A 14227-nucleotide genomic window follows, 5' to 3' on the forward strand; every position below is an offset into this window, starting at 1 on the left:
CATGTCAGTATTATTCGGCCCGGTAAAGAGTGTCACCCAAGTGTCACCTGTCAAAACGATCGAGTCAAAGACACAAATTCTTTTTTAATGTTTTTTATTCTGGACTATGGAACAACCCGTAACCGACCGGACTGTCGTAATTTGGCGGTAAAGAAAACTTTCATTTTATAAAAGTTATTGATGCTACTTAAAAATCTGATATTTTTTTCTGTTCATTAGAAAGGTTATTCCTATTGATATAAAAAGTTTCAACCGTTTATTAATTTTTCAGACCTTCCCCATTGACTTGAAATCTGATACAGTAGTTTTTGTGCTTCTAAGCAAAAATTCAATCAAACTCTGAACACGCTTTTACGCCGTTAACACATATTTTTGGTCAATTTTTTGCATTTTGCATGTGCACAGGTTGACCAATCTAATCACTAGTACAAGGGAAGCGATGTGGATTTCAACTCTTTCGAGACTTATTGCATTATTTACCAACTGATGCTCTACTTATGTACTGACCCGAATTGCTTTTGTGTAAAGTTAACAAATTGACAATTCAACGTCTAATTACTTCCCATACTAATAAAATAAACTTATTACTGTCCTGAAATTCGGAACCTCTCGTCTTCAGGGATTCACGGTCATAGTCATTTCCAGGGCCCTTGGTTTGAAGTCGATGCAATTCGTAAGTATTCGAATAAAAATCCGTAAATTAATAACACAAAAGCGTTGAAAACAATTGGATTTTTATTTAATAATCATACAATAAAAGCAAAGTAGTGAAGACAGGAAAAATAACAACGCGATAATATCGCTGTCGTACGCAGCTAACAATAATTAATAGTACAAATGAATCATTTTGATCGTAAACAAATAAATGACAAAGTAAATTAAAGAAATGTAATTCCTAAAAATACATGTTGTAGCATTTCCATTTGTTTGCCATGTAGAAAACCAGGATGTCGACTGAAGTTGTTGGACAAAGAAGCAGTTTATATTCCGTAACATTAATTTGGCAAACAGAACGACACAGTAAGCTACCACGCGCGATTCTTATGCTGAACTATTGTTAGTACATGTTGCAGGAGACCTATTAGGGACAACGACGCGTCAGCGTCTCCATCGCTTTAAATAATTTTAAATATGCTATTGCGCAGTACCTGGGGGTAGAAGTGATACAAATGAAGCTAAACCTAAATTACATAATAACTACAAGAAATTTTCAAAGATTAAATGAAGTAACGGAGTCACGGCCCCGTAACAGCTAAACAACATATAACATAATAATAATGATACAATTTTATTCAAAACTAAATCGAAACATGTCTGAACAAAACGATGACGAGAGTCAACAAAGGTATACCCAGTGTGATGATCGGTAGTACATAGGAGTAACTACATTAATACTTTAAATATTACGCTATACCTATGCTTCAGTCTTTGTTTAATTATTAATTAAATCAGCCATCATAGAACAGAGGCGTCGACGTCGCGCTCCAATGATCACATCACTATACGATTATAATTATATACACAATAACGACGGGAGCCTGCGCCTGCAGCGGGGCGCGGGCTCGCGAGCCGCGGGCCGCCGCGACGCCGGATCGCGGGGCGCGCAGCACGTCTGCCCAACTATTCAAATGTTTACACTTTAATTCGGTATTATTAAGAGTCGGAAATGTTTATTAATTAATTATGGTTATAATTAGACATATATTTATTACGTTATCTTAACAGACTATGATTAATAATTAAAATAATAAAATTGCTGGCCATCAATTACATGTGAAATAATATTTGACACGTTGTAATAGCATTAACATACAAATTACTAGTTCTTTGATTAAAACATAAATATTACAGGATAAATTATTGGAAAAAATATATAAATCAAACGTCATTATTTTAATAGGTCATTAAACATAAAATTATAAAGTCATCTTTCCAAATCGAAAGGAAACAAACACCTTTAAATACGGGAATTATTATGTTAAAAGTTAAAAATTACTGACAATATTTAAATAAACAATAAACCAAAAACAACACAATGGTAGTAGTAGTCAAATAACCTAGGCTGGCCTGTAATCTAATATACAGATCGACGACTTCCTCTCCTACAGTAACAGGCTAGAAGGCTCGGGCCTCAGCAAATAAAATGCGACAAATGGCAACCGTCACCAGCAAACTTCAAATACGGAGCAAGTCTAAGATGACAACTGTAAAACTAAAATCATTTTCATATTACACCTTAAATGTGATCAGACACTTTATTGCTGCGTAATAATTAAACTTAAGTCTTAAGACCTAAACCAATGTTTTCACAATTCTTTGGGATAATGAAGCATACATTTGAAATTTGGCAATAGTGATGGTAAAGAAGCTACCATGTTGATCGAGTGAACAAATCGTATAAACATGAATATTTATATTAAGGACTATACTTGATACATAATGTAATAATAATAATGTTCAATAAGGTTACCTGGTGAGTACATGGATACTTGAGTTACACGAAATGTCGTGGTTGTCCGGGCGCTACACTTAATTATTCACTCGTACACAGAGCTGTGCGGTGGGTAGACTGTATGAAATATTCATCATCCACTACATGTGACGGCAAGTCGTTATAAGTGTTTGTTGGTCGGTATGACTGCACGTGACACTAACCTTTGCGGCGCGCGCACTAGCGAGCCGGCGGCGGCTTGCGCGCACAAAACTGCATGTTTTATATATACGATGGAATAGCAAAAACTCGACTGTCCTTAAAACGAAGATCTACGTAATAATTTCGGCTGAATATGATATGGGGGAAATGTGACGGCTATGAAATTACAATGTGAAAAAACTGTTTGGCAACGTGTTACCAACAAAAAAAATGCTTACAGCTAGAGTTGATTGTACGTAATTCCTTACATTGTGATTTGAGTCACGATACAAAGTAAGCTTTGCGAAACTATATCTTAGTAGGCTAGAGGCCATTGTGAATTAAGAGTTGTAATTGAGTGTCAATATAGGCGAAAATGCACCAGCACTAAGTGTCACTCCCGCTGAGAAAAAAAGATTGGTTTTTTGGAATCTTTTTGTATTTTTTTATTTCAATTCCAAATTTTTACACAAAAAAAAAGAAAAAAAGACACAATTACTTAATGAGTCGCAGCTAATCATATTTTTGATCTAGTTGTGGGTTATTCAACTTGTCATCAAAGAATTTGAATTCGATATCATACTCCGCAAATTCACTCTCATGTTTCTGATCATCATCATAGTTTCTGATAGAGCATAATTATTTGCAATTGAAATTGTCGGATTTTTCTGTAGTTTTGTCAGTATTTTGAAAGAGGAACATTAATAGTTTGCCGATTAACTTCTTGAACGCCCACAGCGTGTGAAGCATTGGAACTCTTATAGTCGTCCGAACTTCAGCGTGCGATAGCAACCTATGTGCAAGATTATAGTTTCATTTCGCGTTTTGCATTTTGACATAATTTATAGGTAATAACAATAACTTTTGTGCATGTCGATGGCGTTCAATGAGTTAAACAAAACACGGAATATAATTAAACAATATAGCCATTGTTATATTAACAGCCCGAAGCTAGATATAGAGGTATAGCCGACTCCGGCCATATGCACAACCCTGCCAGCGTTTGCTATTCCATGCACTACGGTGTAACAGTTGAAGTAAGGCGCTAGTAGCCGGGCGCGGCGTCGCGTTTAGCAGTTCCACGGCGCGTAAAGGTTAACGTAGCGACGCATTAAGCGTCGGTTGAGTCGATGCTATTCGTCACATTTGCGGCAGGCGCCAGGCACGTCGAAGTCGAGCACGAGCAGCTTAGTTTCTTCGGTGCCGTTGCGTGAGCCGACGGCGCAGATGAGCTTGGTTGCGGAGGCGCGGATGCGCCACACCACGCCGCCCGACCCGCCTGAGCTCAGCTCCACCAAGTTACGGATGAACTCTCCCGTGCGAACGTCCCACAGCTTCACCGTGCCGTCGTCTGATGATGTAATGACGAACCGGTTGCTCGACTGCAGGCACGTCACCGCTGATTGATGTTTATTAGGACCTGAAACATTTTCGCTAGCGTTAATACTGTCATCTGTACACCCTCTACAGTGTGACTCGGCGGCAGTTCTGCCCAAGGGTCTAAGGGGACTGCATCCAAGCGCAAAAAAAGCAAGACCGTCAACTGCTTAACTACTTCTCTATTTTACTTCTCATGCTTGTAATTTTCGTATTTATAGTGGAAGTAGGCATAAAACGACCATGCTTTAGTTAGAGCATGAAGTAAAATCTTCATCTAGGTAATGCAATCACGCGCCAATTGCCACAAAAAAAAAAGTTTACAAAATGGTTTTAATTTGTTTCTGCTTTTTACAAGCTTTTATTTAGTTTCGCCTGTCCCGTTGTTTGTCTAAATTTGACCAACTTCCGGTAGTCAGATTGACTTGAAATTTGGAATACTTATGTAAATTGCGTGACAATACAATAATCTAGTAGTGACATCCTGGTAGTCCAGCCAGAATTGTCTCCGCAGGACGGAACTCTTCAACCGTTAATAGCACCGACTTATAATTTGGTCTGCAAATGTAGTTTGGCTGGCAATGCAAGTACAGTCAGCAAAAAGTACAGTTAGCAAAAAAACTTATATTAAAAATGTTTTTTTTATGGTTAGATTAGTTATATTAATAAATTAATAAAACTAGATAATAGTTATAACGAAGTAGTAATTTACCAGACAGCGTATGAAGGCAGTGCCCGGTGGTGATGTCCCAGACCTTTACGGTTGAGTCAGCATTGCCGGAGACGAGAATGTTGGAGTGCAGCTCCATGCCGGACGTTAGCGACTGGTGGCCCGTCAGCGTGTGCTTCAGTTGGCCAGACTCTACATCCCATACGCGAATCGACGTGTCCAGCGACCCGCTCACCACGTGGATGCCATCGAACTGGATAAATAAAACGATTGAAATAAGTATAACAATACAGCTCGCCTGGCCAATTTCGGCTCAAGCGATTGCTCAAGCTATATAATTTATAATGATTGTTCGCAGTTTTATGTGCCTTTATCCTCTTAAGGCCCACGTGAAATATTGATAATTAGAATTTGAAACTTAATATCAATGGGCGATGGATGAAATTTTTAAAAGTGGCTGATTTTTTTATCAGTAGGAATAAACTTACTAGTCAATGGAAAAAATCTATTTTTTTGTAATGTATAGTAAACCGAAAACCATTTCGAGATAAATGCTTTTTAACTCGTTTTCTGTAGTTATTTAATTTTGATATAATGTAATGAACAATGATATTTCATGTATAAATATGTTACGGTACTATAGTTTGGCTAATGAAAGCTGAACCCAGCTATTATTTCAGTGGCAACATTATTCAAATGTCATGGGCAATCAGACCAAAGAGTATAAGAAAACAGACACTTGAGCTTGTACTATTATCTATTCTGTGACTTGTTGAGTTTAGACCTTTGCGTGTTAATAGAGTTTTTTGAAAATTTACTGCTGAAATATGGGCGAAACAATCAAAAGTGGTGTGCCACAGATTATTTTAACCATGTTAAGCAAATTCAAACAAAAACAAGCAGAGAGGGAAGCCTTGTTCAAACAAAAAAAAGTGTGTTTGGATGCGGTGACAGAATTTGTAGGTTAGTAGGCATGGTAAAATATGTTGATATTATATCCCTTTTGTATATACATTTGAATTAAGTGATTTACACAAGTCACAATTTCGAGCAGAAATATTGATGTACATTTTTCACAAAAGTATATTAAACAACTTTGGAAGTTACCTAATACTATCTATAGCTTCCGAATTTATTTCGACTTAATAAAATAACTGCTTAAAAATAATAAACACGGTATAAGGCACCGCACTAGAAGGACCTGACCTCATTAGAAGGAAATCTATAAAAAAGTTGTGAATAGTTAATTTTAACACTGACGGGGTACTATACTAACGTTCCACATTAGCTACTCTAAACCTTCAACATCACGATTCAAACCATCTCTGTATCAAAGGAGAATGCTCAAAGTTAGGCCCACACTTAGTGTCAATAGTAATAGTATTATTATTAATAATATTTTTAGGCGACTATAGGAAACTTTAGGACTTTATTTTGTTCAATAGTAATAATATTATTATTCAAATTAATACCACTATCTGTGCCATAGCACATCTGTATCATATCATAATATGATTCATCCGGCCATATTGATACCTACGTTGTCGCATCTGATTTTTTAATCTATGTTGCCGTCTTAGCATTTATATTTTTTACGAAAACTTAGAAATTAACTAAAAATACGTAGTAAAAAACAAATATTACATGTGATATGTGATCCCTTGAGCTTAATTCACGTTAGCACCATAATTTGTGCACTTACGAAACACACACTACGGCATTTTACATTGATTTGTTCAACTGTCACATTGACTCTCACGGACTACTCGCACCGAGGCTAGGTAAACTGATTGCGACACGAGACAATTGGGTCGTTTATGAATCTTCAACTGGGAGGCGGTACTTAGTAACATATCTACTCCCTGTTTATATGTAATATAATGAATTTATTATTTAACAAATAAGCTCTGACCTTCATTTGACAGGCGTAGTAGATCATTTTGGCGGGAATAAATAAAAAAAAATTATTAATTGGTAGGTACTAAAGAAAATTCTGATATTTTTACCATTGATTAGAATAGTATTTTATGCAACTGTATCGTAATAAGGGTCCTTAAAACAAGAGTATGGGTTTATTTCATAATAGGGTCACATGAGTGTTTAAGGCCTAATTACGTACAGTTGCATACAATATTTTATCTATATCCATATATTAAATCCTCTATCATGTGTTCAAGAACCATTGAGAATGACCTGCATTAACGAGAACTAAGTAGGTATGTCTGCCCCACGAGCTGCACCCGCGACGACCTAGCTAGTACGTCTCTAAAACTTTCAAACTCGAAACGTCACAGAACTCATCATAGGTAAAAATATTATAACAATGAGGTCAATGTATGAGATTCGCAGAAAAATGTGGCGAGCAGTAAACAAGCTTCATCGCTTCATATGAATTGCATGAGCAGCTGGCGCGGACGTGAACGAATTAAACATGTGTCACGATTTTACGCATAATACAAAACGCAAAATCAGTGATCGAGCATACGAAATTTGTTTTTAACAGCTATAGTAAATAATTGTACACGTTTTCTGTGATAACTTAGTAAATCTACAAATTCCATAACAAAACATGTTATACGTATTATGCCATAATTTAATTGTCCGTTAACGATGGAATTCAAAATCAAGAAGTTTTTCTTACGAAAAAAAAACGTGCATAAATTTGAAGGATATTTTCCATAAACGCATCAAGCATTATCTTCTTTCAAAAAATATTAAAGAATGAAAATGAGGAATGCGAATCCTTAATTACTTTAGTTACAGCTGTTTCTTTTATGTTTAGCAGACAGTTGCCCAAACCTTATCAGTAGAGTCCCAGTCAAACCATTTGTATTGTAATGGTTTTCCTTGTCAGGCATTGTTATGTTAATAAGTATAGCAATTTTTGAAATAAAGATCCATAGGTACCTACAATGCCTCCTCTTTTCAAGTCTATTAAAGGGTCAACTTTCATGGTAACGTCTCCTGGGTCACTTATTCTGCCATCATAACGAAAAATTAATGAAATTGAGTTAAATACATATTCAGAGTCAGAAAAAAAATGCGCATTTGCCTGATTTTTTGTACATTGTTTCGTACATGCCGTAAGCCTATAGGGCACAACTGCCCGAGATATTCAAATTTATTCAATCAAAGAGGCATATCAGGCATATCTGGCTATGGTTAAAATTAGAAGGCATAACTTTTCAAGTACCTGTGCCTTATGATTTCTCAAGTGATGCTCAATTATAAAGGCTAATTTCAGTGATATTTAAAAAAATATAACTAAAAATTGAACAGAATACAAAAAACCATGAAAATAATTATCTACCAGTCTGAAGTCGGTCGGTGCCTCAATCGTTGGTTCAATTTTTTGGTATAATTTTTTTTTCACGCTTTTTAGTGTATATAATTTAAGATAAGTAGAATAGTTTAATATCAACTGCTCGTCACCTTTTACGAAAGATTGCTTTTTCTGATGCAGAGACGTTCATTATTGAGGAGTCCTGGTGCTTCACCACCCGTTTTACCATATGCATTACGAGGAGCATTAATTGCTTAGCAACTGTGTCAAATTCAACCCGTGAAATACTTGTTATTTGGTAGTAACTCCGATGGTCAACTTAGGTCTTCATCATCAGTTCCACTTCACCAAATGATGATTTCCAAGAGCAAATGCACGAGTTACTACTAAATATATCCAATTTACTATAGGTGTCCCTAAAACATTTGAAGAGTTCTCTCGATTTCCTTAAGATCCAATCATCAGATCCTGATTTGGTGCTCATGGGACCTAATTGAAAACATTCCTAGACGAACGCAAAAATAAAATTCAAATCGGTTCATAAATGACGGAGTTCTGAGGTAACAAACATAAAAAAGTACAACCGAATTGATAACCTCCTTTTTAAAGTCGGTTTAAAATAAAGGGGATTGACCCTAAAAATAGGTTAAATGAAAAACAAAAGCGTACCTGCAGACTGTAGACACGATTGGTGTGGCCGGCGAGCGTGTGCAGACACTCGCCGGTGTCGGGGTTCCAGACTTTAACAAAGTAGTCATATGCGCCGGAGACGACCACTTTCCCGTCGTACTGCACGCAACGCACGGCGGCCAAGTGGCCGACCAGCACCCGCAGGCAGCGGCCCTCGGGGATCGACCACACACGCAGCGTGGCGTCGCGGGAACCAGATACCACCCTGCACAAAAATACGTCTTTAGTTTATATGGGGTACCGAGCGGATTGGAGATACATTTGTGTGATAGTACATACTTATTTATATATTTTTTTAATACCTAATGACTCGTTAAATCAAGTTACAAGTTTAATCAGTACCTCTATAGAACTAGCTTTAGTTGTCGAGTTGATTTAATGATTGAATTTATAAAGCTGTAATATGATTGCTATAAGTTTTATTACCTATAGAGTCAGCCATTTCCCACACTTATTAGCGCTAATATGGCTGTTCTAAGAGCAGAATTTTTGGACTATAAAGGCATTATATAACCAATTTTTGTTACTTGGGTCGTCGCTCGCACAACGATATCTATTGATTGCAAACGAAGTTAACACGTCTGAGAGCTGAGGTATGCCACCGTTCTTAGATAGTGCCCTCTGTTCTTGTTTAAACTTAAAATATTATCCCACGGGAACACAAAACAGAAAAAACTAGTAGAAATGGCAAGCAGCCGCTTCGCGTATGCTACTAGTATGCGGAGTTTCACAAGTTATAGGTCAGTTCGCCAGAAATGCTTATGAGTGACGGTTGTGAGAGCTAAGAAGAAAAAAACTTAAAACTAAGAGAAATATGCCTAAAGGTGATTTTCCACCGGCGAGGCGAGAAGAGACGAGGTGAGGCGAGAATTGAAATCGCACTGACCCTTTTCCACAAAAAAAAATTACGTTAATAGCTATTGCGAGCCCACGCGAGCCCGCGCGAGCTCGCGATTGACTTAATAGTCACCGCGAGAGTTAAAAAGTGGGTACTCCATGAACACAAAAGAGCCGTGCCACCACCTACGTCACGCACAAATAAGATACTTAATTATGTTAAGGACAGTTGCAGGGTCGCGCTTCGTGTTCATGGCTTGTACTATCATGACGGTATTCTCAAGTAATAAACAGTACTACGAAATTCGAAAATCGAAGTTCGTATCGTACCGTCCCTCCGATGCTTATATTATTTAATACGAGAGTGAGAGGGACGATAGGATACGAACTTCGATTTTTGAATTTCGAAGTAGCCCTGCAGCAACGAACAACAATACACCTATAGCGCGAATCGTGTTGCTGTGTGTTGTGTGTGTTGCCGCGGGCCGCCGCGGGACGTCGCGGGCGCCGCCATACAAAAATTTCAATTCTCGTCTAGCCCCTCCTCGTCTCGCCTCGCCGGTGGAAAACCAGATTGAATTTATACTCTATGTGGGAAGCAATACGGTTTACTTTTACAACAACAAATATTTCAATTCAAGTCTCGCACATCCTCGTCAATGCTTACTATTTCCACCGAAGATGCGCTAGCAGATATTTGAAAATTTGCCATACTAATTTCAATTTTAGTCTCGCCTCGTCTCGTCTCGCCTCGCCGGTGGAAAATCACCTTAAATGTGCCATTTTAGAATGTAAAAACGATGTCCGAACCAAAAATATCACCCAAGGTGGCATTTCATATCATCAGCAAGGAGTAATTCATTTTAATTTGATAAATTTATATTTTTTTCCATTTCATATGACATTATTACGAAACGCACCATACAAAAATAATCGTTACCAGAATATAATAAGGTCGGCTTTTGTCTCTGTCCTAAAACAATGCAGTTCGATAATGTTCCCTATCCATTTAGACAGCATAGGAAGATTGACATCGCCTAAGTAGCGATTGGGTGTTGTCGATAAAATTATCAATGTTTGTTTCTGACTGAGTGTTCCGTTGAGTTGAATTTTAATAATTTAAATAGAAAAGTAAAAAAAAACCTATGAAAAATATTTTGCGACCTCACACACTGTGGTGTCATGCGATTGGTCAAATTTATTTTACTAATACATTTAATAATAAATCACGCCCAGATTCGCTATTTAACAATGCAATAACAGCGCAGTCGATGGAAAAATAGTTGATTGTATTTTTTTTTTCAATAAACTGATAAAAATCAGTAAAGGAATTACTCAGAAGTTTAACGTCTTCACCTTCACCGCCCCAGTCATCTAGTAGTCAATGGAATGTCTCACGCGCCACGGTCATCTAGACATGACCAACATTAAACTCGAAATTAATCCTTCTGCAATTGAATTAAAAATCAAGTTGATTAGTCGCTGGTTTTTCTGTGGCGTACAGAGCACATCACTTCGTTTTTTTGTAGCGGTAAATAGGTTAACTATCAAAAAACAATAAATTTAAAACATTAAAAACCCGACTGCGTTAAAAAAATATTAAAAAGAAGAAAACAAGAAGTGGACGTAGTGGTCTAGAACTCTCTTAAGTAGCTAACTTAAACTGCAACAGTCGGGACCCATTCGAATCGCGACCAGCTCTAATATTCTTAGTACCAGCGTCATATAGTACGTAGCAGTCAAGATCACCAAATACTTGGAAACACCCAAATAGTCATTAACATTGATCCAATCAAAGCGATAAAATTGCTCAGGACATCCACCGTGTACAAATAAATCGGAGCACGCACATCACCACTGGTAGCGTAGCAGCCAAAATATATAAAAGTATGAGACATACTAGAAAACTGAGCTTTATTTAAAAGGTTTAAGGTTTAATCACAAATTGAGTGCTTAGAATTAAAAAAAAATTAAGACACCTTTTGGCGCCAAAAATCCGCCATTTGGATTTTTTAAGAATTTTATGTACCCAGAGTCACTCACGTCAATAGGAGAATCCAATGACGTATCATTTATCAAAATCGGTTTAATCGTTGAGTAATTACGAGAGGACATATTAATAGACATACATACATATAATACATACATATTTACATACATACATACATACGGGTCAAACACATAACCCTTCTTCTTCGCAGTCGGGTAAAAACAACTTTGCCTCATACAAATAAGGTTTAAATCTCACAATTACCGTCTGTTTTGCGATTCGTCAATATTGTTGTCAACTTTGAAAAACGTAATGTAATAGGTACCTAATCATAATACTTATAGTCAAACCTATTTTCATCTTTGACCTATGAAATAGGTATATCGATATCAACGTAGCTGTGCTGCGCCCATCACTTTAGTGCTTACGACTCCTGAAGAAGAGACATGTACTTAGCAATCATTTTCAGTCGTGTTGAATCTAAACGTATTAAAATGAACTCTCAGCGATATATATAAGTATAACGTTGATTTAAAGGTCCAATTAATGTTGCCGGTTCAAAGTTATTACCTTTTTTCGAATATAAAGAGAAGAAAAGAGAAGAGAGAGAAGAGAAGAAAGAGAAGAATTTTTTTTCGAAGATTTCAAAGTGTGTGTCCAATTTCCGGCGACACGGGTTTCGGTACAAGTAGAAGCTTTTGGCAATTCCATTGTTTTTTCTGTACCGTGCACGGAAACGCATTACGGGATATCAAATATCTTAGTCTTAATGCAGATCATTGTCTATCTGTACGCCAAGTTTCATGTAAATCCGTGCAGCCGTTATTGCGTGATTGAGCAACAAACATCCAAACATCGAAACCTCCAAACATCTTCACAAACTTTCACATTTATAATAATTATTAGGATTAAATGCTGGAATATCTTCACTAAAATTATGAATGCGTAACTCTGTCTGTCAGTTACTTCTTCTCGCTATAAATGCCGAACCGATTTTGATGAAATTTGGCATGAAGATTATTTGAGACTCTAGAAAGGACAGAATAGTTTTTATCCCGGAAAATTGCATTGTTCCCGTGGGTCAGGGATAAATGAATTCTAGACTGACGGAATTGCGGGCAAAAGCTCGTACCTATTTAATATGAAGTTAGTATATACCTATAGTACATTATGAAATAAAATCTTAGAAATCAATTATTAACCCACTTTCAACAATCCGATTGACTTGAAATTTGATAGGTGTGCAGTAATGTATCTATCTAATACCTTCAAACGAGCAACCCTTGCCTCCCGAACAAGCTATTTGGGAAAGTTACAAGTAATTGGAGATAAAACCGTGTTACGTTAAGATCTGAGAGATGCTGATATTTTTACTTTGACACCACATTGAAATGGCGTGTCGTTGTAAAAAAAAACAGACTATACACTATTCATGATACGCAAAATATCTGATAATATCAATCACATCAACTTTTTTTTTAAGAATTCGCAGTGCTTTCATATTATACATATATAATAATAGTAGATATCTGGTTTAAAATTATATTATGTACGTTACCAAGACGTCAAAAATATCTATACCTTTATGCCACTAATCATAAGTATGTGTATACATAATAAAATATGGTTTACTAATTTTTCGGCGAATAACGTTTGGCAACCTGTTTCATTTCGCAACTTTTCATTTCCCAACTGTTTAATACTTTTGAAACTGTAAATATACTCAGCGGCACAAAATTTGGCCCACTCCACATACAAAATTACCTATTATTGAGGGCCAGATTTTATGCCGCTCAGTATATTTCAAGATATTTATAAAACTAACCTTATCTAAAGTGTTCTTACACGATGGCAATGAAATAAATCCTGAAATATTTACAGTTTTAGAGTTTGCGAAATAAAACAGGTTACCAAACGTTACGTTGCGAAAAGGCAACAATAATAATATTTGACCCTATGGTTGTATAGACATTTATGCCCATGACTGTATGGTCGACCAAATGCTTAAAAATTTTCCAATATAAAAAATAAATATGGCTGATTGAACATTATCAAATAGTTCTTAATGTAGCCATATTTTCTAGCTGTATATCTAACATTGAACCTTATGGTGATAAGATAAATGAATTTCTTGGTCGACCACACGATCAACACATATGAGTAAAACATGATACTAAAACATAGTTTCTTTGCAGAAATAATTTGAAGTGTAGATATTTTCAATTCTATGTGATTGTCAAAAGAATTTATCACATTAAAAGGCATTACTATTAAGTTTGTGTACACCAACTCAGGGGTTCCCACGCCACGCAACCTAAAGAGCGTAGCAGAATAGAAAGATTGGGGTCCCATGCACTAACTATCTTTGTATGCGTCTGAAGACATACAAAACTGGCACTTTTCTCTCTGTATAACACTTAAGTACCCAATTTATTTTATAATTTGAAAAGCTCTTACCTATTATTATAAAGATGCATACACCTCACAGTGGAAGTGTGTCCAGCAAGGACCTTCTGGCAATGTCCGGTTTTGGCGTTCCATACTCGAAGAGTGCGGTCCGTGGAGCCGCTGATCACTAAGTCGCCCACCATCTGGGAGGACCACACGCCGCCAGAATGACCTACCAGAGTTCGCAGGCACTGCAACCATACAAGGTGTAAATGAGGTATATATTAATCCCTCTGTTAGGCTATGTTAAAGACATAGAATGTGTTAAACCTCGGAAAGCTGCGTTTTACGTCTTTCTCA

The 14227-nt window shown here is 36.7% G+C and overlaps 1 protein-coding gene across 3 annotated transcripts in view; it reads right to left on the minus strand.

Moving 5' to 3' along the window:
- Positions 1–717: 717 nt before the first annotated feature.
- ago (F-box and WD-40 domain protein 7) overlaps positions 718–14227 on the minus strand; it is a 30255-nt gene continuing 16745 nt past the window's right edge. For all 3 annotated transcript variants that reach the window (XM_074094419.1, XM_074094401.1, XM_074094409.1), the window contains exons 9-12: positions 13937–14118; positions 8632–8857; positions 4722–4932; positions 718–4052 (exon numbers count right to left, since the gene is read on the minus strand). In XM_074094419.1, coding sequence (XP_073950520.1) covers positions 3766–4052; positions 4722–4932; positions 8632–8857; positions 13937–14118 — 906 coding nt within the window. In that variant the 3' untranslated portion in view covers positions 718–3765. The remainder of the gene's footprint in view (positions 4053–4721; positions 4933–8631; positions 8858–13936; positions 14119–14227) is intronic.

Source organism: Choristoneura fumiferana, chromosome Z (assembly GCF_025370935.1).
Source record: "Choristoneura fumiferana chromosome Z, NRCan_CFum_1, whole genome shotgun sequence".
Lineage (NCBI taxonomy): Eukaryota > Metazoa > Arthropoda > Insecta > Lepidoptera > Tortricidae > Choristoneura > Choristoneura fumiferana.